Below are 26,010 nucleotides of genomic sequence, written 5' to 3'. Positions count from 1 at the left end.
CCTTGGATCCATAGTGGAGAGCCTTTGAATGGCCAAAGCGGCACGAGGCTGTCAAATGGACAGAATATGGCCCAGTGACATTCGATATTATGTACTCGTATGCGCTGATGAGAAAACGAAGATACGTTGGGCACTTGGCTGTTCTTGAAGCAGTCCCTGAGATATTGAGAGGAGAGAAGTATTCTGCTTGGCTGCAGAGATTTGAATCTGTGCTGACCTGGGACCCAACGCGAGACGGAATACGCCATACAATCCGCGACTGCTTCAAGAACAAACTTAAATATTGTATCATATTAGCTATTGTCCTCTCATCTTCTAATTTCTTACTCCTTGATCTTTTCTCATGACACAATCATGTAGCCAATAGCCGCAGGGAACGTATCTCTTGGACTCGATCAACCAACCCGCAGCTTCGAGACTACTGTTGCATTGACATATATGCGAAAATTTGTCGAGTGCTCTCTAGAAATAACGTTGTGTATTGCTATTCCATTAGGAGAAGTATAGTATTATCAAAGATCTCGGGTAGAAACTCACACCTACGTAAATGAATGCCTCTGGTACAGTAAACAGACATAGACGGGCTCGCCAGACTTTGAAGCCAGGTCAGATAGCCCACGCACATATGAGTGCGCGTACTGATACATTAACAGTTAGATGATGCACCGAGGGTCCGATCGGATCGCCGGTGAAGCATCGAACCTTATGAGCCGAGTTGGACTGTATATTACTAGGGAAATTTCTGCTCCATTCTCGGTACGACCACCCTGGCAGTATGAGGTATGCCTTTTTCGGTTTTAATTAGCATCAAAGAGCTGTCGCTATATATGTGTATTATAAGTTGAATGCTAGGTTATGTGAGTTAGTAATTACATCCGTTATGCTACCCTGACAATATTTATTCCGTTACCCATTGATCTGGTTAACTGCTTTACTTCAGGAGAACTGACTGTCGGGTGATTAATTAAACTCCTTCTCTCCCAAATGTGACGGTTTAAACCTCCCATAACAAAAGATGTGAGATGTGAGGAGCCAGTCCTGGTTTATATGTAAAAGACACAACTCGCCAGTCTGAAGAGCAACCAAACATCTCACTACAGCTACTTTACACTCTTTTGCACCCAACTTAATATTACACCTCTATCAATTTGTCCCATTCCACTGGCAAATCCTCCTAACAACTTCGCTAACGTGGGCTTGAAGTCGTGCTTTCTTTGTTGCCGTCCCTGCGTTCTCCGTTAGAGAAGCGTATAAATACTCGTCAAGAGGGAATCTTGATAATGAAATAGGCTAACGTTGTTGAAACGAGGTTAGCGGAACTTCGAACAAAGACAAGACAAGCTACAATGCCCTTCAAAGACTATTTCGCAGTCGAGTTAGGTGCAGCAAACGTTTTGACTAGAAGTCGGACTCCAGTGCGTGTGAATAGAACGACCGATGTACATGCATACCTATGTAGCAAGACCATAATGAACCACTTTCGATTCAGGTATAATGATAGGATGAGATGTATAGCTCTCATACTCCCAGTAGTGGCCGGAAACAATCTTTCTACCGAGTATTCAACCTACCCAAATCACTCTCCATAAAGGCCTTGATCGGATGGTGGATGGGCAAAGAGAAGGAAACATTAGCATCGCAGTGAGCCACTTTTACAGATAGGTAGGTAATTGATCAATAGGAAAAAAATTCCATTATGTTAGAATAGCGATTTTAGGACTACCCTCGTTATATAAACAACAATTTGGGCTGAAGTATATAACATCTCAATACCTGCTATACTTGATGAGAAGCAACATACTTGCTTTGAACACGTTACTTACTGCATGACGCACTAAATATCTAAATTATGAATTATATGATGTAATATATGAAGTCTTCTGTGTACCGAATAATCTTCGTAGAGAACACTCCTCTCGCATGGAACCACTGAATGCTGTGCGATCCCGTGCATTGGACCGCCTTATAATATTACTAAAACAAGATAATTGTAGGCCTCATTAAATTTTAGAGCCTACATAAATTACTCAATAAGAAGAAGTTCCAATTTGTCCGTAAAAGCCGTTGTGAATCTGTTAAACACCCGGTTGTAGACTCACTCTGAATAGCGGCCATGCTCGACCACCGATCAGATCCAACGAGCTATAAAAACGAAGTATTTTGTTGTAAAATTTGTGCACTACTCATTACAAACATGAAGTCCAGCCTCGCTCTCCTGCCGTCGCTGCCCCGTCTTCTGCTACAGAAGCATGCAAATGCCTGTCACACGGCAAACCTCTCACAGACATCGCCTGGCCTTGCTGCGTTCTTCACGGAGAATTGAAATAAGGCCGCATAAATTGCGATGGCCTTGCCGGTGGTGTATTCGGCGATCTTGCTGATTGCTGCGAACAATATTGGAGCTGCCATGTCGGATTGCGACCCATGGGGATGATTGGGTGATGACCGATTGAACTGTGTAATTGTTGACCGACCTTTGGCATTCTCGAGCTCGGCACAAGTTTTTTTCTTTCTTATATCCTAGTTGATCGACTGTTGTTAAACTTACAATATTGAATTCACAATTAGCAAAGGTCGCAAATGGATGATAGATGCAAGAAGGACAATATTGCTTTTTTCACGGGTTGTGCGACTGCTGGGGCATCGTAGATGATCCCAAGAGAGAAGAAATCTAATCCACATGCTCAAAATTGATTCGTCGACATGAATGCTATTGAGATAGAATGGGAATTTCAGCAACCCACCTGTATGCATCAATACATAAGGTGAGCATACCATAGCCCTGTTCAGGTGATGGCTTGAGTCGAGTCTTTACAGCTAGATGATACGGAATAATTTAAAACATTGCTTCATAGCAAGTCAAGTCAAGTCCCGTTAGATATATCAAGGAGTCGCCTTGTAACAACTCCCTCATTTCTGTTGCATCAGGATCGAGACTTGATCGAGACTACCAGACCAAAGAGTCGTAGGTCACCAGCGACATCGCTCTAGTTCATAGGGAGATGTATTATTTATGACGTATTAAATGACTGTCCTTATTTCATTAATTAGATTTTCTCTCTTTCCCTTGGAAAATAACCTTGAATGCTTTGTTTAGATCTGCTAATAATGATTCTATTCTGATCCTAGCTAAAATTCATAATTCATTTGACCGGAAAGCTACTCCACAAGGTTGGTATTTCCCCCTCGCTACAGAGTGCCAATCGCTATGTAATCCAGGGTATCCCAACTGACCAACATTCCTAATCATGACGTTTATGCCTTCAAATATGAAGAGCAAAGACCTGCCAGCTCTACAACTGCTATCTAGTCTATTATCTAAGTGCTATGAGTCATCCACGAAGTTCTCTCATACTCTATGCAACCAGCTCCATAAAAATGATATAATTCTACGACTCGAAACGAAGCCTCAGCTGATAACGACATCTTATTCGGTGCGCGGTTCAGGGAGCTGAGCATGTTCGATGGGTGATGTTATAGTCAAAGGCCGTCAGTATTCCAACCAACTGGGACACCGTGGCACAGACTACTAGTATGTGGAAGAGTTGATGGGAAGAGCCGTATATGTCGAATTTACCAGGATAGCGGCTCTCGGGAAACTTGGTCTGTAGAATCATGGTGTTCAGCATCAATCTCCATCACATGCGAATTCTGGGGACTTACGACATAAATCAAGGCCCCAAGCAGAAGGCATCCTGCTTCGGCCAGATAATAGGGTAGTCCGGACTGCTTCATCATTTGCGCCCAGCCGAACATGACGATTCCATGTATCAAGGGTGCAAAGCCGGATAGGCCTGTACCTACAAACGCCAGTGCTCGGAAAACGCGGAACTCTTTGCCCTTGAACTTGGGATTTAACATGATGAAGATGGTTATCGATCCGAGAACCCCAATCTGTCAACCAAGGTAAGTGTTGGAAACGAAATTAAAGAATAAGAAAAAAAGAAAAATGGAGATTGACTCACCATAGACCAGTAAATCTTGCGTTGTGTAGGTTCACACCAAAACACCATGTAGATTCCCGATACAAAGTCGCCCAGCGTTAGGATAACTATGCCAACCAGATCAAATCGTAGCCAAAATTGTTCAACCTCGTGGGAGTGGTTCATAAGGGTGTGATATGTCGCTGACAGCCCCATACAGACAACACCAGTTAAGAGAAAGAAGGCGAAGATGAAGAAATCGGTGCCCTTCATATTAGAGTGGTTGGCTGCAAGATATTGTAGAATATACCACTCGCCGAGAAGAAAAGCGACTGCTGGTATCAGGTGAGAGAAGATGTTGACCGTCTCGTTGTGGATAAACGACCAGCTGCGCAATGAAACCTGCGCCGAGCCCGAGATTGGGCGATAGCCATGACGGATAAACTCATTATCCTGATGCCAATGTGGTAGCTCGTTGAACGAGAGAAGAACAGTGCGAGTCTTGCCGGCCCTGGAAGTGCTGCTCAGAAGCCGTGGGCTGAGGGACATGGAATCAGTCTTGGAGTCTCTGTGCGCCACTGGGGCCGACGGCAGAGGAGACGCAAGGCGAAGACGGGGAGCAGATGTCATTGCTGTCGCGTCGCGGCTGAATAGATACGAATAGGTACGAATAGGTACGAGTAAGATGGAAAATGAAGAAGAGAGACTTTACTCTGTGTGTGTCGGTATCTTTCCTCGTCTCTCTTAAGCGCCAGCCTCGCTCACTGCAGAAGCTGAAGCTGAAGTGTGTAGGAGAAAAGCAGAAACGACTCCAAATTTCATGTTTGCTTTTTCAAACCCTGCAAGACCAATGAACCTGCGACACACACGGGCTGGGTGACAGAATCCTTTGATGCCCTCGGACCAACCACGTCGCAGAGCCAACCGCCCACATGCACACTTAGCAAGAGGATGTGCGAGGTCGCTTTGCCTTACAATTCGCGTTTGTCGGCTCAATACATGCTCCGTACTCGTACTTGGCACAGAGAAAAAAAAGCAAATACACCCGACCTCACTGGCGTCGACTTGTGCTGTGCTATCATACTATTATAGGAAGCGAGCCCGCTCAGCTGATGGCGGACGGAAATCCTTCATGCTCTAATGCCGTTTCATTTACGGATACATACAGCCTGCCTGGCACGGATATGCAACACGAGGCCACTCCACCTCGTGCTTTGAGCATTTGCTCTACCAAATGAGAAATGATGAGCTCCAGTGTCGTGAGGAGCCTTCTGTTCTGCCCTGGTTTACAGCATGTCTTCGCCCAATGGTAAAAATGCCTCACTCTGGAGACTGTGCGCTGTGCCTGTAGGAAAAATCTGTTGTCAGACCAATGAAAGGCAGTGCTGTCAACGGCATAGACGGCTGCGGGACTGACGGTAGTTTACCTACCAAGGTACGTGTAAATAGACCGAGGTAATATACTTGTCATGCTGTCCAGTTGACAACTGAGGGAGGGGGGGGGGGTGTCGAACTGACAACATTGAATTTGTGGGCGGAAACTTACCGACAACTTCCTAGGCGCTGATAATGCCTGTCAAGTACCCAAGCGGGGGATCTACTTGAGGATACATGTTCATGTCAACAGGGGTTCCGGGGCTGAAGCTGCCTACATCATGCTACATGTAATATGTGCTAAGGTATTATGGGGATAGCAGTTGAGGCAATGGAAGGCAAAGTCCAGTCTGGAGGATCCTCGTGTGTCCGCTGATGCACACTCCTTGTCTTACTTGTACACATTTGATTGTTTGACCGATGGATTCCTTTCCATGACTTGTTTTTCTCGCCCACATCAACCCGCGCAATGTTTTACAAAATCAATCTCGTTGTCTCTTACATGCCTTAGACAATAGACTGTCCAGACAACTTCCTACTACCTCCAAGATAACACAACGGATTGGCACTACGAGTTCCACTTCCACTTCCATTTTGTCGCTGTGGAGTGCGCTTTGCCTGCCTGAGGATGGCGTCCCGTGAGGACTACTTAGTTGGGTGGGTTTGCGCATTGCCGGTAGAGGTTGCGGCAGCCAAAGCCACGCTTGATCACATTCATGATAACCTGCCTCCATCATCTGATCACAACTTGGACGACAGCAACAACTACATTCTAGGGAGTCTTCATGGCCATAATGTCGTGCTGGCGTATCCCAGTTCTGGCGTCTACGGCCAAGTGTCGGTGGCGAGCGTGGCCGAGCAGTTGCTCGCCAGCTTCAAATCTATCCGGTTCATTCTGATGGTTGGCATTGCGGGAGGAGTTCCAGGAACCAAGGAGGATATTCGTCTTGGCGATGTCGTTGTAAGCAAATCGACGGCTGACTGGCCGGGTGTCATTCAATGCCAATACGATGCAAACGGGGGGCAAGCCGGTGATCAAGGTCGGTTGGTTCGCGGTAGAGCCTCAGATCAGCCGACACCATTGCTTCTCACAGCTATGGGAAAGGCTGAGACAGCTGCCATCTTTGACGAGAGCCACATGTCCAAATACATCTCAGAGATTGTGCAGAAAGACCCCGTCGCCTTTGCCCATCCAGGCCCGGGGGAAGACGTCCTCTTTGAGTCGGATTATCATCACACCGCCGTTGAGTCCGAAGAAGATGGATGCAGTCATTGCAACCCGGATAGAATCCGACCTCGGCAGCCACGGGAGACACAGGATCCCATAGTTCATTATGGATTGATTGTCTCTGGTAATTCTCTGGTACGCCACGGAGTGACTCGGGACCAGCTGGCGCAGAAGCAAGGCGCTCTCTGTATGGAGACGGAGGTGAACGGCCTGAAGGATGCTGCCAAGTACTTGGTCGTTCGAGGAATCTGCGACTATGCAGATTCACACAATTCCAAGCTCTGGCACGCCTACGCCGCCGTCGCCGCAGCAGCATATGCAAAAGAGGTCCTTTCTTTCATACCCGCGGTTGTCAAGACGACAACTCTGGCAACAAACACATATGCTGAGGCCGCACCGGTTCTTGACGCCTTGCTACTCACCCGGCCTGAGGTTGACCGAAAGTCCCTTATTGCTTTGAAAGGCCGCAGAGTTGACGGCACCTGTGAGTGGCTTATACAACACCCTAGCTATCAGGGATGGCTGGCAGATGCCAATCAACCACTTCTCTGGATCTCAGGCGGCCCTGGAAAAGGGAAGACCATGCTGTCAATCTACATCACCGAAGTGCTACAGCCAATGGTTGACACCGGCGAAGACGTTCTCCTATATTACTTCTGTAGCAATCGTGATAAGAACCGCAACACCGCACTCACCATAATGAGAGGCATCATACATCAATGGATTAGCCGCCATCCACACCTGGCGCAACATGTCAAGGCCTCTTTCGAAGGAACTGAAACAACCAAATATACCGTTTCCAGCTTCGTCTCCTTGTGGAGAGTGTTCCTTACTCTGCTTCGGCAGAGCGGGTCTTCTCAGGTAGTCTGTGTGCTGGATGGTTTGGACGAATGCGAAAAGGAATCGCTGGGACAGCTTCTCGATGCCATTGGAACATACCTATCGAACTCTCAGGAAAAGGAGAGGCCACGACTAAAGCTCATTCTTCTCTCCCGACCCCAGCCAGCCATTCTGGAGAGATCGCTTGCCCAATATGAACAGATCAAGTTGGACGCTTCCGGCACAGAGATTTCGCGTGATATAGAGACGTACATCTTCGCCAAAGTTGCCGAATTGGCATACGAACAAAATCTTTCGGAACCACAAATTGCCCAAGTTCAACAGGCATTGCTGGCGGGCGCTGATGGCACCTTTTTGTGGGTTGGATTCGTTGCCAATGAGCTTCAGGGCAGGAGTTGGGACAAGATGAATGAGATTCTCCATCGTGTTCCCAAAGGCCTTGGCGGTGTCTACCAGCGGCTTCTGCAGCAAATCGAAGACAAAGATGCGCTGGTCCCAATTCTTCAATGGGTTGTTCTCGCTGCCCGGCCCCTTACACTGGATGAATTGACGGCGGCCACCGGGATCAAGGCATCCGGGAACTTCTCGGCAACGGACGTGATCAGGAACCGGCTCAGACTCTGCGGACTAATGGTGAAAATCCAAGGAAATGTAGTCAACCTGGTCCACGAGTCGGCAAAGGAGTTTTTTCAGAGTAATCAAGTCAACGTCAAAGGGATCAGCAGGTTCCGCATGAACCACGACACTCATAGGAGTCTTATGCAGACCTGCCTAGAACACGTTGAACGTGGTTATGGAAGTCCCGGAAATATGAAAGAGAGATCTGCCAAATATCCTCTCCTGACTTATGCCAGCCAATATTGGCCGGTGCATTTCCAGCACGCCATTGATGCGATTGATGTTTCGTCCGAGTTTTCGCGCCCGTTCTTCCAGGCTGAATCTCCAGTCCGGGATGATTGGTGGAAGTTCTACTGGGAGCAGGAGAAGAATGGTAGAAACGCGCCCTCGTTCACGCTCCTGCATCTCGCTGCGTATCTTGGCAATGTGCCTTGGGCCAAGCTGCTGATGAAAGAGAGTTCTCGTGCCATTTCACGAAAGGACAACTATGGCCGGACGCCGCTTTCCTGGGCTGTCAACCGAGGCCATCGAGACATGGTCGAATTACTGCTTGACCATGGTGCTCGTATCAATGTCAAAGATCGGAGCGATTTGACGGCACTCCACGTAGCTGTCACTGGACAGCACAAGGAGATTGTGTCTGTGTTGATCGATCGAGGTGCCCGTCTCGAGAGTAAATCCGAGCATGGCGACACACCCCTGATTCGAGCCATTCAAGCCAACTCTAGGGAAATCATCCAGATTTTACTCGAACGTGGAGCGCGCGTGAACAAATTACCAACTCCTCCAGGAGTTGCGTCCCTGAGACCACCTACGGACCCAATGGAAGAGCGAGTAAAGGAGCTATTGATGCTTCAAGAACCAATTTTTCTTGCAAGATACAACAAGGCATCGCGAAATGTTGGCATGGTCATGAAAGTCATGGGCCTTTCGTTCCGCTTTCCCGTCATTCTTCGATTGATGACACTATATCTGAAGTTTATAGCGTTTGACCGTTGGGAGCACATGTCTGTACTGCAGGAGCTCGTTGACGAGAATAGAACGGACGAACTGCGAGAATGGGCCGAGCAGTATCGCGAGTTCTTCGTCCAGCTGATTGTTGCTAGGAATCCTAGGAGACTGACGGCCATGACCGACCTGCCGACGCAGATTTTTCGGGCGGTTGCTCCTGGAGATCTTCACGCATTGCTGGCAATCGCGGTCCTCGTTGGCTCGGAAACTAAACTCGCGGCCAATCGACAGGGATGGAGAGAAGGAGACTTCATCACGGCTAGGGCGTTCTCACATTGGGCCGCCATTGCCTACGACAGAGACGCCGAAGAGTACTTGCACTATGGTGTCCGCGAATTCCTTAACGATTTCGATGTCTGTATTCAAAGGGGAAATCGAGAAGACAACGTGCATCGCTCGGCGGTACTCTTGACATGCCAGTATGGCATGCTGGACAACAAGGAGCCGAAACCAATCGATTACTTCGCTAGGGTCATTGCGGAATTCTACGAAGGATACATTGGGAGCGGCCACGAAGTTGATTTGTTCAGTGACTTGAATCAGGCGTGCGCCAATGAGCTCATGGTCATCAGCCAAAGCCAAGACTCTCACAGGCTATCTCTCTTCTTAACGAGTATTGTCCAATTCGCTCAGCGTTCTCGAGACAAGGGACTGGACCGCTTTCTCAACATACCATCAGCATCATGCTTGATTCTGTGCCAAGAAAATGCCGCTGCTCATCGGTGGCTGATTGGCGAAGCAATACCGGAGGCATTTAGTGCCTTGATATCACAACAACCCGCCGGGGCGCTTCAGAAGAGGGCGTGTAAGACTCTTGTGGAGTGTTTGATCATTGCGAAGCAGTATGGGTTGGCACTGCCTGCGGCGGAACTGAAGCAAAGAGTGAAGCAGCACCTGCACGAATTGCCGGGAGTGGAAAATATGATCAAGGGAATAATTGGGTTATAAGTAATACTATGCAGCATTTCTGGTAGGGGAGCGGGCAGAGCAGAGTGAGAGCTAAGTAAATGTAATGAAGAGTGCCTGTAGCTGGGTCTACATTTGGGATCGATTTTGGGTATTATTGGGCAGATTGATACGGCTTTTGAGCGTCCTTTTCCGTTGATGATATCTATTGCTTAGCTTTTGTCAATTACATGTAATTACATATACGTACCAAGACGGTGTTCATCCTAAGGCGTTATTCGAAATATGTATTTACAACCCTAACCCTGTCTAAAATGTGCAGCCGTAGTCAGATAAAGTTCCACTCATTGTAGATGGTAATATTATAGCTAAAAGTACACATGTATATTCTGAAACAATCTCGCCTCTACGAGGTGAATGTGCTATCCTATCAGCCGTTTCCAAAAGCCCGTTGCGCGCGACCGGACCGTCCTCGATTTACGCTTATTGTCATTCGTCTGCGGTGTAGGCGCCGGTGATTTCGTCGGCGTACTTGAAAATGGAGGTTCCGGAACAGATGGCACCGACGAAACCGGGACAGATGAAGACGATTGTTCTGGCTCAGGGAAGGTAGGCCGCCACGACATTGGCGTGATTGACTCGTCCGGTGCAAACGAGACTGATCGATCCGGGATAGAGAACTGACCTTTTCTAAGTGCACGTCTTATCAGGCGCTCCAACTCAGGGTCAGTATCTCGTCTTTGGTATCCAGCTCGGTGAAGCCGTCGTAAAACATCGTTATCCGAGATGAATTCTTCCCAGGTTTTGCGGCCCACGGGGAGGATGTTGGGATCGGCACCGCTATTGAGAAGCAGATCCATGATGGGAAGCATGCGCTTTCTGGCGGCGTAGTAGAGCGCAGTCCTTCTTCCGGAATTTTCGCCATTAACATCATGACCCTCTTTGATGAAGAATCTGATCATAGGAACGTTGCCTATGACGACAGCTTGTCGTAACCATGTGGCCGCCCTGCAACATCGTGACTTGCTGAAAGCCAAGTCACTGACTGCTTTGTAAGGATGGCTCGTCGGCCCAAGGTCCAGCCATTCTTCTGCAGTGAGGCCGCTCTCATCAAAGAGGGCCCGAGGCTCTGTAATGAGAGAGCTATCCATCAAAACATTGATAGCAGCCAGATCTCGGTTATGGACGGCCAGATGAAGAACGGACCAGCCATGGTTGTCCTGCTGAGAAGCACTGGATCTCACGCGGTCGTCTTGTAAGAGTAACTGGATAACCTCGGAATCTCCCCTGAACACGGCGTGATGCAGTGCATTCCAACCGTGACATGTTGACTTGAGCGGGTCGGCTCCATTTTCAAGAAGCAAGCGCACAATAGAAGCATTTCCTCCGTTTGCAGCACAGTGCAACGGTGACGTGCCATAAGAGCTGAGGGCGTTGACGTTGGCCCCCTGGTTCAGCAACAAGGTCACAGTCCAAAGATGGCCCTCCTCTGCCGCCCAATGCAGTGCGGACCAACCATCGCGATCGCGATAATTTGGATCCCCGCCATGATCGAGGAGCAGTTTTACGGTGTCGAGGTGACCAGACGCTGCCGCTTCTTTCAGCGGCACGCCTAGCGAATCTCGAGTCTTGGACATGGTGTCGTTTTGCTCCAGAAGCCTCGAAGCAATTCCATGTCTGTCCAGACCGGCTGCCCAAGCCAGCGCAGACCTTCCATCGCTGCTTGTTGAATTGATATCGGCGCCTGCGTCGAGCAACGGGGTGATGTCTTCTGTACCCCCAACAGCCACAGCCCAGAGGAACGGAGAAAATCCATACTTGTCAGTGATGCATGTATCAGCACCGTGGCGGATCAAGATCTCTACGCCGCCGGGGCTACCCCATGCTACCTCGTAATGTAGCACTGTTTGGCCGCTGTCATCTCCTAGATTTATAAAGGTTTTACCACCTGCGCCCAAGAGCAGCAACATTATGGTATACTCATGAGAATGTCCCATGCAAGCATGATGCAGTGCGGTCCGGCCGCTATTGTCTCTGCTGCTCAAATTCGCGCCTTCGTCGATCAAGGACTTGACCAAGCCCGCGTCGTTGGCCTGCACTGCGTGGTGAAGCTTCGTCATGCCCGACTCGTCCTTGTCCTCTAAGTCGAGTCCTTTTACCGATGCGCTGATATCTGCTTCACGGCGGTCCCCAGTGACATCTGCGGCCTCAGAGTTGTCGTATCCAAGGTCTATTTCTTCGTCCTCCAGCAAACCGTACATGGATCCGCGAATATGTCCAACCCCATTTCCATCATCTTCTGACGATAGGTCGCTTTTGATGCTCTTAGCATCCTCGTTGGTAGGTAGTTTTTGCAATGTAAGCAGAGCAATCTCTTTTATATGGCCTGCAACGTGCAGCTGGAGAGCATCACTTGAGAAGACGGCACTGGATTCGACTTTTTCTGGGGGCTGAAAGTCGTCGCCAAATGGGCACTCGAGCATTTTGTTAAGGGCTGGTCTTCGTGCCGCGTTGCTGAGCATCCCGGCATGTTCTTCAGGCACGCCATGCTCTTCGATTGAATGCTTCTGATAGTCCAGTTCTTGACCAAAGGTGGTTGGGGCGTGAGAAGGGGCCCTGCACTCCCATGTATGCCCGTGAGCGTTTTGCATGTGGCCGATCCACGCTTTTGAGGATTCGAATGTGAGCGGGCCGGTTTTGTGTTGACCTGCCTCTAAACACTGTGGGAAAACACAAATGAAAGGTTCCAAATCTCCGATGACATGATTGCTAGAGCAGGTTAGCTATTTTATTATAACGAAAATACATGTAGCCATCGGCTGCTTACTTCCATAACATTGACTTGGCAGCGTTCTTAAACTCAATAATGACGCCGCAGTATGGACACTCTTGTGTTGGAGGTAATGGAGGAAACGACAATTTGTTGTTCACCAGAACAGATTTAGCCCGAGGAACCTCAGTTGTGGATTTGGCGATTAAAACATCAGTTTGTCTAGCAGTCGTTGCAGTCGTTACCGGCACCACCGGCGCACCACCTTGTCCCGATGTTCTGTTGATCGTAGACTTTGGTACCACACTTGGAGCAAAACGTATAGCCGGAGCCCTCTCCCTGATCTTGGGCAATTGAACTTCGGGCGGTTTCGTCTGAGGATTCTGAACAGTCAAGTCGATGCGCCTTCGGTGGGATCGCTGATAATACAGTCGTCGAAGTCGGAGCGCATTGGCTTTGATCAATGCTGAGCGAAGGGATTCAGGCGCCATAGGAAACCGGAATTCAATGTAGCACTTTGTGTAGTTGCTTAATTCCTCTATGGCTTCGTTCGCCTCTTTATCGTCTACATATCTTTCGATTTTCAGAGCTCGGTTAGTCTTTGCGGACTTTCGTACGGCGTTGGATAGGCGAAAGAGTCGTGACACTGTCCCACCGATTGTGTCGGTGATTTTCGAAAAGTTCTCTTCTTCTGGATCGGCGTCGCTGTCGGAATCGCTTGCGTCGTCGTCGTCCCTCCTCGTGAGTTTTGAATCGCTGTATTCCGATACGCGCTGTCGTTTCCTGCTGGGAGTCTGTGGTGGTGGTTCGTTGATCGGCTTCACTGTTGTCGCGATTCCCATTAGCATAGAATCTCGATCGAATTAGTGCGCTGAGCGACTTACAGGATGCCAAAGTATCGCAAATGACGTCTAGGAGCTGATGTATAATGTCTACAACTGTGGGACTGAATCGGAGCCTGTAGTCCAACGAAACATTGAGCGGCCCATAGACGTCCATGTTTGATGTCCAGAGTGTAAATCGCGCCAGCTGGTCGTCCATGACAGTAGGATCTGGCACAATGTCTGGCAGAACCATGTATTTGCGGAAGAGCGAGTTGCATTGCATTGCATGTTCTGCGATGGTCGGGCGCAGGCCCTCTTGGAGAAAGACATCTTCTACGAGATCATCTTCCATGCGATCCAGATTTCTCATGGCGAAAAAGTGCGATACATGCGGTCAGCGAGTCCTCGTGAATGCGCCAAAGATGAAGATGCAGGGAGCTGATGCCCGTCCCTACGTAGGAAGAGGCTGCTAAAAGTCGTGGACAACGAGATGGCAATCAAAAACGTCGCAAGGATCTCTCAACTTGTCAGAAATGTGATGATGGATGTGTGTTGTATTGTATTGTATCGTCCATGCCAGATTGTGCCCAACGTCAGCTAATGTATGCGTACAGTAGCGGCGCAAAAGGCACAAATTAACGCCGCGACAACCTGACAAAGGGCTGGGCATGGACGTAATTGAGCAGCGGCTAGGCCAGTGACCTTTAGCGACCGATATCCTTGCCAATTGGCTTGCGACTCCCGTGTAATCTCCCGTTGCTCTCTCAGTCCGATGTCTATGTTTGTTTGTTCTTTGCCCAGAAACACTTGCCCCGCTGAGCACTGGCATCAATCTTGACCCCAAGATCCGTTTTGCGGGTGTTTTAGAGCAAAGGTCAAAGCACGAAACATGTAGAGCCCTTGTTCGTGTGTCAAGTCGCTTACGAACGGACAGAGGCTTTCCCACTAATAGGCACGAAGGATCATCAATGCGTGGTACTGGAAATGTAGCTTGCGCCGAGCAAGGGGGGGGTTTATCCGTGTGACAAAGTCTTGGAACGGAAACGGGTGCGAAATGACGAAAATTACTGTACATTCATTGTTGCCATTCCACGATTATTCTGGGGGCTCAATATAGATTCAAAGATAGATACTATGGGCCACACTTTCGTGGATAGTGTTGAGACGGAAAACCAAAATCAAAGGGGCGTGAATGCAACAAGCCGCCCACTTGCCCAGCTTGGTAGGCACATGCGAGACTCTGCATGTGTGTACGGAGTCGTCGTAGTCGTATGATAGAGAAGGCGCGCCATAGTTCGGTTGGTCCCGCGGTCCGGCTTGTTCACATTTCGCCATCGAATCAACGTGGTCGGAGGCGTTCTTAAGTTGCAAGGATAAGAGCAGGGACAGGGGCAAGGATAGACTGCTAGCCTACATGTAGCCCGCAACTCTGACGCCACAGAGGGAACATCAGGAAGCCTTAGTTTTCATCCCCCTCTTACTCGGGTCTATATTGTCTAACTATAGATACAACTACGTAGCCGTCCAGGTGATCCAAGGATATGGAAAATTGTTGAGCCTCTTTCACTCCACACTCTTCGGCTAGACTACTGCAATCATCATGTAGCGTTTGGTTAGGCGTACCTGCTAATACCTAGTACATGTAGTTGAGAGTTCTGGTACATACTGACATATAATCTGGAAACTTGTCAAGTAAATAGAACTTGCGCAGCTTGAAACCCTTGCAACATCATAACCCGAACCCTTGAGCCATGGCCTTTACAAAGACGTACTTCCTATGTCCGACATCTGACTTCATCCATCCGCCACCCACCGGCCCGCTATGCCTCGGTTCTATAATTCGCTCGACATCATCCCCGCAATACCCTCTGAACAGAGCCAAAACCGTTGCCGTTGCTGACGCGTTCCCACCCGTCGTAGAAACCGACTGGAAGAAGACCGTTTCAACCGAAAAGGGCGTCGGTTTGGGTGTTTACGCACAGTTCCTACAGCTCGCTACCGGAGGGTTGCCCGTCGGTCCCGAAGTCAACGTCGCACACTCGAACAAAACAAAGAGCATATTTGCATTTGACACGGTGACGACTCTGGCGTTTGAGCCGACGCAAGAGTATGTGCAAGAAGCCGTCAAGGCACCCACCGTGCAGACATGGCTGAGGGAGCCTAAGCAGAAATTCGCGCCTGTTGTCTCGCTGTTTCTCGTCACGGGCATGAAGCTCGTCAAAGGCGCGAGGATCAAATACTCGACTTCGCAGAGCACAAAGGTCTCTGGGAATATTGGTATTGATGTGCCTGCGCTGGCTACAACTTTTGGCCCGAAAGGGCGCTGGGACAACACGAATGATGATGAGACGGAGATTAATCGCGAGTCTGAGTTTGTGTTTGCGTTCCGTGTCAAGAGGCTCAAGTTTGGGCGGAAACTCGCCGTTGAAGAGTATAATAAGGGTGCCTTTCTGGCTATTGGCGACGAAAAAGAAGACGGTGTATCTGTTCTGGTGGAGGACGTAGATGGGTCTGATATCAAGACTGCGATAGCCGTTCCTGATGAGGCCGAGAACGGCATTGTCTATTGCGTCCCTACTTGACAATAAAACAATAAAAAGAAACTGAAACATAATTGAGGCTTCATGAACTGTTTACAGTGTTGGAAGTTGAGTGTAATATTACTACGCTTCTAATCATACAAGTGTTTTCTGATATCTTTAATCTTGTTATAAACCTGCTCCCTCGTCGACTTCCTATCAAAGAGCGAATGAGGCGTGATGTAGTCATAACCTTGCCCCCTCCTCTGCTTAACCATACTCTTCAGAACCTCATCCATCGAATGGACGTCCTTCAGCCACGGTCCTAGCAAGTCATTTCCCGGGGCCATGTGCTGTTCCTGCTGCCGGACAAAAGTTAGGATCGCTGCAGCCAGTCCAGCGGCAATCGGTGTCGCGACTGATGTGCCCGACATGACATTGACATGTTCAAAATGGCCATTCTTGCCCATTGGCCAGTGAGAAGAGACATTCTCTCCGAGTAAGCTGAAGTTGACGTCTTTGTCGTCTGCGGTCGGATTGAACGTGGAGGGATTGCCATTTCCATCCGTTGAGTGAATGCAAAAGACGCTGGGATATTTAGCCGGAAAAGCTCTCCCAAGATTTGCTCCATCATTGGATGCCGCGGCGAAGAGCAATGTCTGGTTGTGTAGTGCCTTGGATATGGCCACTTGCATAGGCTTGTTATATTCCCGAATCCCGAATGACATTGATATAATATCCACATTCCACTTAGTAACCGCGTGATCAATGGCCTATACAAACAATTAGTTTTGCCTGAAACAAAAAGGTCTGTTCTGTCATGCAGCTAGTCTTACATTTGCAATGTCATCGTAAGTGCCACGATCTAGAGTTTCGCGACCTGCAATTCTGGCGACGTAGATCTCGGCGCATGTGGCAACTTTGAGTAAGAGTCCGAGAGCATGAGTGCCGTGCCCGATCTCGTCTCGAACTGCATCTGTAGCTGTTTGGCTTACGAAACTTTGCCAAGCCCTGATTCGTGGATCGAGTTGCTGGTCGTCAGTTCTTACAAGTGGGTTTTCAGGGTCGAATCCAGAATCCAAGATGGCTATTCGCACGGGTTCGAACGTTCTGGTACCAGGCTCAAAAGCCTCGAAAGGATCAACATGGTGATAAATCGAGGCTAGAAGGTTGTCCATCCATTGTTGCGAAAGCGGACTCCTAGCAGATCATTAGTATGGCGAAGCTTTGTAATACCAGTAAACACCTTACTCTTGTCCACCGCCCGTCTGGTGGCTTGCGTCAAAAAAGTACAGACTCTTCTCGACGAGGCTTGCGCGGAGTTGTGGCGGTCCCGACACTCGTAGCGCTGGATCTGAGCCGAGAGTCGTGTAAGTCGCGGGTGCGGCGTCGGACATGGAACGATACGGGACTGCCCGTGCTCCGTTGCCAGCATCAGAGATTTCGACCTTGGCTGTCTCATGGCGGACAACTTCTTGGCCAAAGGAACCCCAGCAGAGCTCATTCTGTCGAGGATCAAGCGAGCCCAAGTCCTCCAATCGAAGACCCCATGATGTGAATATCTCCGCCTCGAGTCGTTTGATGACGTTTTGATAGAAGAGCCGCTGAACGTCGGCAGAATCAAAGTCAGCCTGCTGTCCCGGGGGCAAGTACTCCCACTGCAGACATGCTTTCGTAGCGAGAAAGTAATCGTTAGTAGCGTCACCCTCTAGAGTCTTGAGCCAGTTAAGGCTGGTATAGTAATCGGTGTTGATGCTCCTGGGCCCTTTCGAGCCATCTTGCATCGACTCTATAGTTGTGCAAAAGTGAAGCTCGCACAAGAGTATGCCTAGCGCTAGCACACTAGCATTGGGATGAATCATGTGTTTAGAGTTGTCAGAACTGACTCCATTGCCTGTCCTGCCGGCTGACATGATTGGAATGTGTTCCATGGTCAGAAACGGCTTCGTGATGTCGGGCAGCTCTCCATCCTCCAGTGGATCGAAGAAGAGGATATTTGAGTGGTTGAAGGAAGGCTGTATCCATGGCGTCTCCAAGAACGGGAGCAGCGCAGCAGCTAGTGTGACAGCCAAGATTCGCTTCCCCTTGAATGGCAGTGAAGGTGAAGACGTGGATTTACCACGTAGCTCTTGTTGACGCTTGAAAAGAGCCGACAGGGATACTGTTCGAGACATTTGATCGCCGCCAAAGGTCTTTGGCTGCGGACGAAGCCTCTGAAATATCCCACCCTCAAGAGCCAAGTGCAAGCAGTTTTGCTGACCGAGGGACTCTGTAATGCTTTGGCATATGTGAACAAAATCGGTCGTGGTGCTAACCGCGGGCTCAGACGCGCTTCTCATCCTGCTGTTGTGTACGTCTCTACAGCAGAGTGTCAGTGAAAGTCGTTGAAACGAAGCTTCACAAAGCTCACTTGATCGTTATCTTGGCTTCTTGCAATGCAGTTTCGCCCGGAGCCCGCACACCAAAGAACACCTCGAAGCTCGTCTCAACATTGAAATCCTTGTTCTGCTGTGGCAGCGAAAGCCTCACGCTCAACCCTGAGCACCTCTGGCAAACGCACACCCAGTGTTGCCGTAGCGCATTATCCAAAGACATGAGATGCCTCCTCATGCGCACGGCGAAGTCGGCATCGACATCTTTTTCGAAACGGTCGATGGCGTTTGGCTCTTCGCGAGTAGGCAGAACTCGGCGCATCTTTGCCCTTCGGTCCATGTGCGAAAATTCCTCGATGACGGCCTCGCTTTCTCGTTTCCGCTTACTGACATGAATGGTAGGGCCGCCTGGGTTGGACATCGCACCGTGACTCCGCTGCTCCATCATGTCGCGCATCGCCTGAAGCTTGGGATACGGCACATCGCGGCGTAAACCCTGCTCCGTAAGCTTTTGTGTTAGTAGGTGAGCTGGAGGGTGAGAGAGAGAGGCCAAAAGACTGAAGCTTCAGGTTGCCGTATAGCAGGATCACTTACAGAATCCGATTTCCCATCTGGGTTATATTGAACATACTGTTCAAATACGCGCAGCGCTCTTTCAATGTCCTCGGGCTCAGGCTCAGGCTCGTCGAAATCATCGGCGGCGCTCTGCAGAAATGCATCCGCGCGTACCCAGGCTGCTTGTTTTTGTGATCTCAATGACACGGGCTGCGCCGACTTTTCCGGTTGTCTCCCAACGAAAAACTCGATCGTGCTCTTGAACAGACCTTGGAAATCATTCACATTCATGATTATAAGTCGGAACTTTCGCAGATTCCACGATGGCACTAAGACACAAATCAGGTGTGCCGTGTAAGGCTGCGAGAAATGTTATAGGTCTGGCACCTTGAGCTGATCAGGTAATCGTTCGCCATTGTATGGATGGAACTCCCCCTCGCCTCGCATCGGGCTGTGTCCAACTTGAACTGCTTTGTACTATACTGAATACGCACCCAAAGCCGTGATGAACTCAGCGTGCAGATCCTCTAGTCCTATGAGCACGCCAGCCGTGTGTCTACCGCTCACGCCTTCTGACCCTTGAGGCTCAGCTACTGCAATGACAAGGGAGTAAGCTGGGAATAGTGGATATGAACGAGTATATTCGATGGAGCCAGCCCGCTGTAGCCTGAGCACGGCGGTACCAAGCAGGTACTGCGTGAGGATGAGAACTTGAACACCAAACGGACAGCCGACCCTCCATCTCCAAGCTGAGGCGGCTATGTTGGGGCCCATGTGTCCACTTGCGTGTGGCCGTACAGTAGGCGCGAAGGCACGCATTCCCTGCTCTGCTTGGCCTCCCAATGACCTCCATTAGTAACTCAACACAGTTGAAAATGAAAAGTGAAACGCTTGTGTGCGCCTGTAATAATTGGTTCTTGTGGCCTGATAAAATAATTCTGAGCCACACTCTCTCTGCGCTGAAACACGTCGACAACCACTTTGTTGGGAGCCTCGCGCGTCCGTGCCTCGGTATTCGCTGTTGCATTGTACTTTTACCATCTTTTGTGACATTTATCTAACCCCCCTGCCTTTTATCTTTATTTAAAAGTCTAGCCCCTGGTAGAACTACTGTGTTTTGTGCTTCATCGTTACTCAGCGCGGCTCTGAATTCTCGTGAGAAGAATCATGTCAGAAACACAACTCAAGAAACGACGGGTGCCGCAAGTCAACATGAGCACCACAAACACCCCCGCAGGTCAACCAAAGGCCAAAAAACCGCGAACCGTATCGTGGAACGAGGTTGCTGATTGGCAGTTTGACAACAAGTACATCCTCCGAGGCTATCGGCCAGAGAACGGAGACTATCTCGAGGTCCTCGCCAGCCTGACCTTTTTGCACAACGAGACTTGCAATGTGTACACTCATCTGATCGGGGCTCTGCTCCTACCCATCTTGGCACCTCTCGTTCTTCGGGTGCTGTCCCAGCCTCAGTTTCTCAACGTCTCGTCCATGGACTATGCGGCGTTTGGAGTTTACTTCTGGTGTGCGGAAATCTGTTTGGTCTTGAGCTCACTTTACCACCTGATACAGCCTCACTCGCATCGCCTAGACCTGTTCTGGCATGGAATGGATTTGCTTGGTATTGTCATTGTCACAGTGGGCACGTTCTCTTCCGGCATCTTCTATGTGTTCTTCTGTGAAGCGGACTTGCAAAAACTGCACTGGGGTATTGTCAGTCTCTCTCCGAGCGACCATCACCGCTCACACCCGCTCACCTGACAGCTGGGCTAAACATCCAATAATTAGTACGCTAACATGAGTTCCAGATCTTATCCACGGGCACAATCACTGGTGTTCTCATCTCAAACCCTATTCTTAAAACGCCGCGCTGGCGGAAAGTGAAAGTGGGCGCCTTTGTTGTTTTTGGCGCTTCATCGTTTATCCCGCTGCTACATGGAGTTCAACGATACGGCCTTGAATACATGCTCCAATATTCTGGAATGAAATGGTACCTGATCGAGCTTTCCTTCTATGGTACCGGGGTCAGCCTTTATGCGGTATGTCTAGCACGCTCACCTCACCGAAAGTCGAGAACACATGCTAACAAATCCCCTGCAGTTCCGAATTCCTGAGCGTTTGGCGCCAGGTACATTCGACATATTTGGAAGCTCACACCAGCTCTTCCATGTCGCCATCTTATGCGCAATGTACTCACATGTGACCGCTCTGCTTCAGGGTTTCACAACTTGCCATACATTGGATGTGTGTCAACTTCAAGGTCTTCACTAAGCAAACTGAAGCTGTACAGAATGATAGATTGCTCTGCCTCTGGCTGGGCAAGTGGCAAGGACCTGTATAGATATTCTCCCATTAGATCTAAGGAGAAGAATAGGCCATATTCTCTATCTAGGAGGAAAGCATCAGATACCCTCTTCGTGTTTGGTATTTATGCTGTATTGTATACCACACGATCTCTTGGGATGTCAAACATTATGTCAATCCTGATTGGCCTGCGTTGGTGACGGGGTTGGACGCCTCGTTGACACGCTGACGTTGGCCGAGGACATATAGAGTTAAAAATGGACGAGATAAAAGGATTTAGGATAAGAAAATTTGGTCTCTCATTATCATTATTTTTAAGTGCAGGTTAGACAATACTTTTAGTTCCAATTATTTGATCATTGAGAAACCTTGCTTCCAGACTAGGTACATATGTAGACTACCTCGACATACAAAATCGGTAATTTGCCTCAGACTACACACATAGGTAATCTTGTCTCAGCCTATGCCGCAGCACTGTGTTCTTACTTACAGGCAAAGAGTCGAAATGGGTCAATCGCCTCTTTGTTCAAGAAATTCGATGCACGACTCAAATGGTCCAAGCCATCATCACAATGTTTCTTTGTCTAACCGGGTATCGTTCAAATTTATAATACATGATTATTATACAGATAGCTCCTACACCCACATTCTCAGACTGGCGTCTTGATAACCCCGTCGGGAGTTGGGCGTTCGGCCTCAAATTTCCTTGGAATCAGACCCTCAGCCATGTTGATGGCACCTTGCATATCGCTCTTGTTGAACAGGAATAAGCCCTGAATAGCAGCAGCGCTCGTGTGACGATTAGACGCTTGTCCATCCTTGTATTGTCCAAACAAGCCGAGCTCTTCCAGCCGTTCCAAGAACCGTGCCCGACCAGAGTGATCCTGGTCAATATCTCCATAAAAGCGATCCCACATCTGTGTAGCCTGGTACTTTGTTGCCTCCCCAATTTTCAGCATCATGTCCACCCGGCCGGGCCGGATCAATGCAGGATCTAGGCGCTCAATGTGGTTGGTAGTAAGGAAAGCTATGCGCTCTTCACCGGCTGCGACACCATCCAGTGCATTGAGAAGACCCGAGAAGGTGACATTGGCACCGCTGTATCCATCCGTGTCTCGCTGTCGGCGGTTGACAAAGGCGGCGTCCGCATCTTCCAACAGAAGCAAACTTCTCTTGGGCAGTTTCGTAAGGAGGTATGCCAATTTATCATCCGTCATACCCATTTCGCTGAGGTTGATCATGGCAACACCAAAGTCAAGCTCTCCCGCCAGCGCTTGGATAAACGAGCTTTTGCCACTTCCTGGAGGCCCAAACAGGAGATATCCCCTCCGGTAAGGGATACCCCGATCAACATACCACTGCTGCCTTGTCAAGAAATCTTTGACATCGCCAACTATGCTCTCCTTGATCCCCTCGTCCAATATGACTGAGCCGAGGGGCCTCTTCTTTCGAGGATCTCCAAGCGGACTCCATTCAAGTCCACGTGCGGAATAAACTACCGTCTTTCCTTCGTTGGCTTTTGCAGCCAATTGGTGCGCCTCTCTAAAGAGGTCTTCAAACACATGTCGATGCGCCCAGAGGGTGGTCAACTGGACAATCTCATGCGGCTCTCCGGTATTCATGTTCGCCGTGTTGTGCTTCTCTCTGTTGACCGAAATGAAAGCCTTGCCAAACTTGACAATGTGGCGGCCATATCCCGGCTGAAGAAAGAAATGAGCGTTGATAGGCCCGCCTGCTCCTTGTCCTCTTGAAGCTGTCGCTGTCGCCACTGACAGGTTGTGAATTCTTGTGAGCCGCGAGGCAATAAAGCCCGGCGTCTCACGAGGCTGCGACAGCCATGCGAGGATCCAGGGATACGCCGGATCTTGTTTGCTTATCTCGACATTGACAAGAAGCCGGCGGCGAGCAGCTCCGAGGACGACGATTGATCCTTTGCGGGCAAACGCCGCGGCAGCTCCTAAGGAGGCGAGGCCGATTCCTCCGGCGAACAGAGGATTATCGAAGAGCGCATTGAAGTTTAGCACTGATGCAGGTGATGGTGAAGTAGACATGCCGAAACTTGGCAGAGATGGAACATTTGCTGGATCTTGATGGCCAGAAAAGAAGTCTTCGATATCTGAGATGACTAAGCAGCACGGTGCCAAAATGTGCGAAGCTGCACGAGTTTGCCACCCTACAGATACTAGGTATGTTAATGAGAGAACAAAGACTTTTAAGGTCATGATGAGATAAGGTATTTAGGCTAGAATTAGGTCAAGTTGATGAAAGGCTGATGATGTTCGCATGTGATGAAGTCTCCGATAACCAGAATATGAGAAAGAAAGCAGTTGAAGTGATGCACCTCGTGTGAAAACAGAATATATGAGATGTCTTATATGAATGGTAATAACGGTCTCAACGTTCAACGATTCGGGACCCTCTCAGTTTCGAACCCGATAATTTCCTAAATCGGATGCGCTTCCGTAGCTCAGTTGGTTAGAGCTTCGTACTAATACTGGACTTAACCGTCTAGCCTTGGTAATGCGAAGGTCGCAGGTTCAAGCCCTGCCGGGAGCAAGATGCCCCAATGCGTTATCCGGAATTGGAAATTTCTTTTTTTGCATCTTTTGTTTAGCAGCCCTTTCTCTTGACTTGATCTGTCGTATACTTCTTCGTCATATACAATACTACCCAGCTAGCTAAAGACTTACCGGATCAAACATTCTCTCTTTTTTACTCCATTGCTATTTACCTAGTGAGGGACCTTTTTTTGCCCTTTCTCTGGAGAAGCTCCTGACCTGCAGACCTCTCAAATGTTACCCCCCTCTCCCCCAATTTCAGGCAAACATCTTGTAGTCAATGCCTTTTTCTTCATCCATGACAAATACTCGTTCCCTGTTTCTTCCCAATTCTTTGTTGCTTGTTGGCCGAAAGATTCCCATTGGTTAGAAAACACAAAGAAAACTACACGTAACTAACTGCCCAAGCCTACATTCCTTTACGCACGGTCCGCCAACCTTGAGAGTTGCCTTGTATGATTATACGCCAATCTACCCGTGCCATAAACACTATATATATCTCGTGTGCCTGAGATATAACTACCGAAAAGGTCACTGTCACATACCCTCACCGCAGAGCCTCAGTTTTCTGGGAGTTCTGGTGCCCTTGTCTTTTCATCCTCGTTGACTACCTCAGCAATTTCTATCGCTCCCAATTTGCAAGTCACCCGTATAGCTGCTGAAGCTACTGATATCACTTTCCTGCTCCCTTTTAGCAAAGCTCAGCGCGAGACTTGAGTACATGAGATGGCTCTATCAACAATACTGCTCGGAGTAATATTCGCCATCTTCTACAGACAAGCCATGGCTGGGGGACTTGTGTCGACAGTTGTCCGACTCGGCGACATATCTTACTACATGCACCCTTTAAATCTTTCTGTGAGGCCTAAATGCATTGTGCAAGCTTCAATCATTTGCTGATGATCCATAGGGCTCTCACCTTGACATACCGACGTTTGACCGCGATACGGCCGCCGAAGCGTGTACTATTCTTACAGTTGATGATCAATTCCCTACCGCGAGCGTGCTCCAGACCATCTTGGATGATTTCAGGACCAAGGCTGATGTCTGGTCGCGAGATTTCATTGGGACTATAATTGTCCAGACAACCGAAACTGACCTTCAACTCACGGAAAACGACAAGAATATTCTTCGCAGCCTTGGAGCTAATGATATACGTCTATTTTACGATGGCGCAGCGGAAGTTCAGCTTCCTCAGGGTCCTTATTCCTGCATCACGGTCAGCTTTACCAAGCCTATCGGTTGTACCCCGATACTGCAGAATGCCTTTATAGCGGCCACAGTTCCAGATGATGGTGATGGGTGAGTATTGAACCTGAAATCCCTGCCTGTTGGCCAGAGCTAACATTGTTGAAGCTTTCGATCTCTAGATGCTTCTGCGTACGGAGAACAGTTTCCATCAGCTCTCACTGTCGCCGTACCCTCTCGCCTATACTATACCAAATCATGTCATAAGCCGTACGCGGGCTTGCATAGCTATAAAAGTCATTATAGATTTGAAAGGGCTCAAGACAGGAGCTTCTTCGCGTGCCTATACCGAGCTCTATCCACACAAAGAAGAAAGCGCAGCATTAGTCAAGCAGCTTATCGATTTGGGCTTTGCGATAGTTGGAAAGCTAAAGACTACACGATTTGCGGACTCGGAATGGCCAACGAGTGACTGGGTCGACTATCATGGACCTTGGAATCCGCGCGGAGACGGCTATCTCACGCCTAGTGGAAGCAGTGCTGGCAGTGCTTCCGCTGTTTCCACGTATACGTGGCTTGACACGTCATTGGGAACAGACAGTAAGATACCTCATTGCTGTATCTTAATAGGGGTTTGCTAATTATCTTTCAGCTTTGGGGAGCATCAGATCACCATCGGCGGCTCAGGGAATTTTCGGAATGAGACCCACGCTTGGAGCCGCAAATACCACCGGTTTAGTGCCTTACAGCTCTTATGTCTTCAGCAGATATTTATGAACTTACATTTGCTTATATATTTATCACCTAGCAATTGGGACACGATTGGTGGATTTGTCCGCACCGCAACGGAGTTCAAGACCCTCGCAGACGCACTCTACGATACGGCGGAGACAGAATGCAAGACTTACGAGGTACGGAGTTAATTCACGGCTTCTCATCAAATGCTAACATATTCAATTCGAACAGAAACCAACTATACTAATCTACTTGACCGACTACTGGCCAGTTGGCGATGTAGCT

The 26,010-nt window shown here is 49.0% G+C and overlaps 8 protein-coding genes across 8 annotated transcripts; 4 read left to right on the top strand and 4 right to left on the bottom strand.

The window, feature by feature from the left end:
• Positions 1 to 3,573: 3,573 nt before the first annotated feature.
• Positions 3,574 to 4,553, bottom strand: Triagg1_3278 (uncharacterized protein; the record flags this gene model as incomplete). The annotated part of the gene is made up of 2 exons (XM_062897552.1): positions 3,574 to 3,894; positions 3,966 to 4,553. The coding sequence occupies 2 exons, from the start codon at positions 4,551 to 4,553 to the stop codon at positions 3,574 to 3,576; spliced, it is 909 nt and encodes a 302-aa protein (XP_062757802.1).
• A 1,372-nt stretch (positions 4,554 to 5,925) lies between these two features.
• On the top strand, positions 5,926 to 9,942 carry Triagg1_3277 (uncharacterized protein; the record flags this gene model as incomplete). Its single annotated transcript, XM_062897551.1, has 1 exon — positions 5,926 to 9,942. The coding sequence occupies one exon, from the start codon at positions 5,926 to 5,928 to the stop codon at positions 9,940 to 9,942; it is 4,017 nt and encodes a 1,338-aa protein (XP_062757801.1).
• A 380-nt stretch (positions 9,943 to 10,322) lies between these two features.
• Positions 10,323 to 13,846, bottom strand: Triagg1_3276 (uncharacterized protein; the record flags this gene model as incomplete). Its single annotated transcript, XM_062897550.1, has 3 exons — positions 10,323 to 12,669; positions 12,728 to 13,493; positions 13,555 to 13,846. The coding sequence occupies 3 exons, from the start codon at positions 13,844 to 13,846 to the stop codon at positions 10,323 to 10,325; spliced, it is 3,405 nt and encodes a 1,134-aa protein (XP_062757800.1).
• A 1,399-nt stretch (positions 13,847 to 15,245) lies between these two features.
• Triagg1_3275 (uncharacterized protein) lies at positions 15,246 to 16,076 on the top strand (the record flags this gene model as incomplete). The annotated part of the gene is made up of 1 exon (XM_062897549.1): positions 15,246 to 16,076. The coding sequence occupies one exon, from the start codon at positions 15,246 to 15,248 to the stop codon at positions 16,074 to 16,076; it is 831 nt and encodes a 276-aa protein (XP_062757799.1).
• An 89-nt stretch (positions 16,077 to 16,165) lies between these two features.
• Positions 16,166 to 19,714, bottom strand: Triagg1_3274 (uncharacterized protein; the record flags this gene model as incomplete). Its single annotated transcript, XM_062897548.1, has 6 exons — positions 16,166 to 16,786; positions 16,850 to 17,213; positions 17,265 to 18,371; positions 18,424 to 18,893; positions 18,980 to 19,269; positions 19,435 to 19,714. 6 exons carry the CDS (start codon positions 19,712 to 19,714, stop codon positions 16,166 to 16,168), a joined length of 3,132 nt encoding a protein of 1,043 aa, XP_062757798.1.
• A 393-nt stretch (positions 19,715 to 20,107) lies between these two features.
• Positions 20,108 to 21,211, top strand: Triagg1_3273 (uncharacterized protein; the record flags this gene model as incomplete). Its single annotated transcript, XM_062897547.1, has 3 exons — positions 20,108 to 20,653; positions 20,749 to 20,979; positions 21,041 to 21,211. The coding sequence occupies 3 exons, from the start codon at positions 20,108 to 20,110 to the stop codon at positions 21,209 to 21,211; spliced, it is 948 nt and encodes a 315-aa protein (XP_062757797.1).
• Positions 21,212 to 21,894: 683 nt separating this feature from the next.
• On the bottom strand, positions 21,895 to 23,295 carry Triagg1_3272 (uncharacterized protein; the record flags this gene model as incomplete). The annotated part of the gene is made up of 1 exon (XM_062897546.1): positions 21,895 to 23,295. The coding sequence occupies one exon, from the start codon at positions 23,293 to 23,295 to the stop codon at positions 21,895 to 21,897; it is 1,401 nt and encodes a 466-aa protein (XP_062757796.1).
• Positions 23,296 to 24,585: 1,290 nt separating this feature from the next.
• Positions 24,586 to 25,913, top strand: Triagg1_3271 (uncharacterized protein; the record flags this gene model as incomplete). Its single annotated transcript, XM_062897545.1, has 6 exons — positions 24,586 to 24,660; positions 24,713 to 25,104; positions 25,159 to 25,250; positions 25,297 to 25,573; positions 25,643 to 25,723; positions 25,799 to 25,913. 6 exons carry the CDS (start codon positions 24,586 to 24,588, stop codon positions 25,911 to 25,913), a joined length of 1,032 nt encoding a protein of 343 aa, XP_062757795.1.
• Between the last annotated feature and the right edge of the window lie 97 nt (positions 25,914 to 26,010).

This window comes from Trichoderma aggressivum, assembly GCF_033847375.1.
Source record: "Trichoderma aggressivum f. europaeum strain CBS 100526 chromosome Unknown scaffold_009, whole genome shotgun sequence".
In the NCBI taxonomy this organism is placed as follows: domain Eukaryota; kingdom Fungi; phylum Ascomycota; class Sordariomycetes; order Hypocreales; family Hypocreaceae; genus Trichoderma; species Trichoderma aggressivum.
The sequence above is the reverse complement of the archived record's forward strand: the minus strand, read 5'-3'. Positions and strand labels throughout refer to the sequence as shown.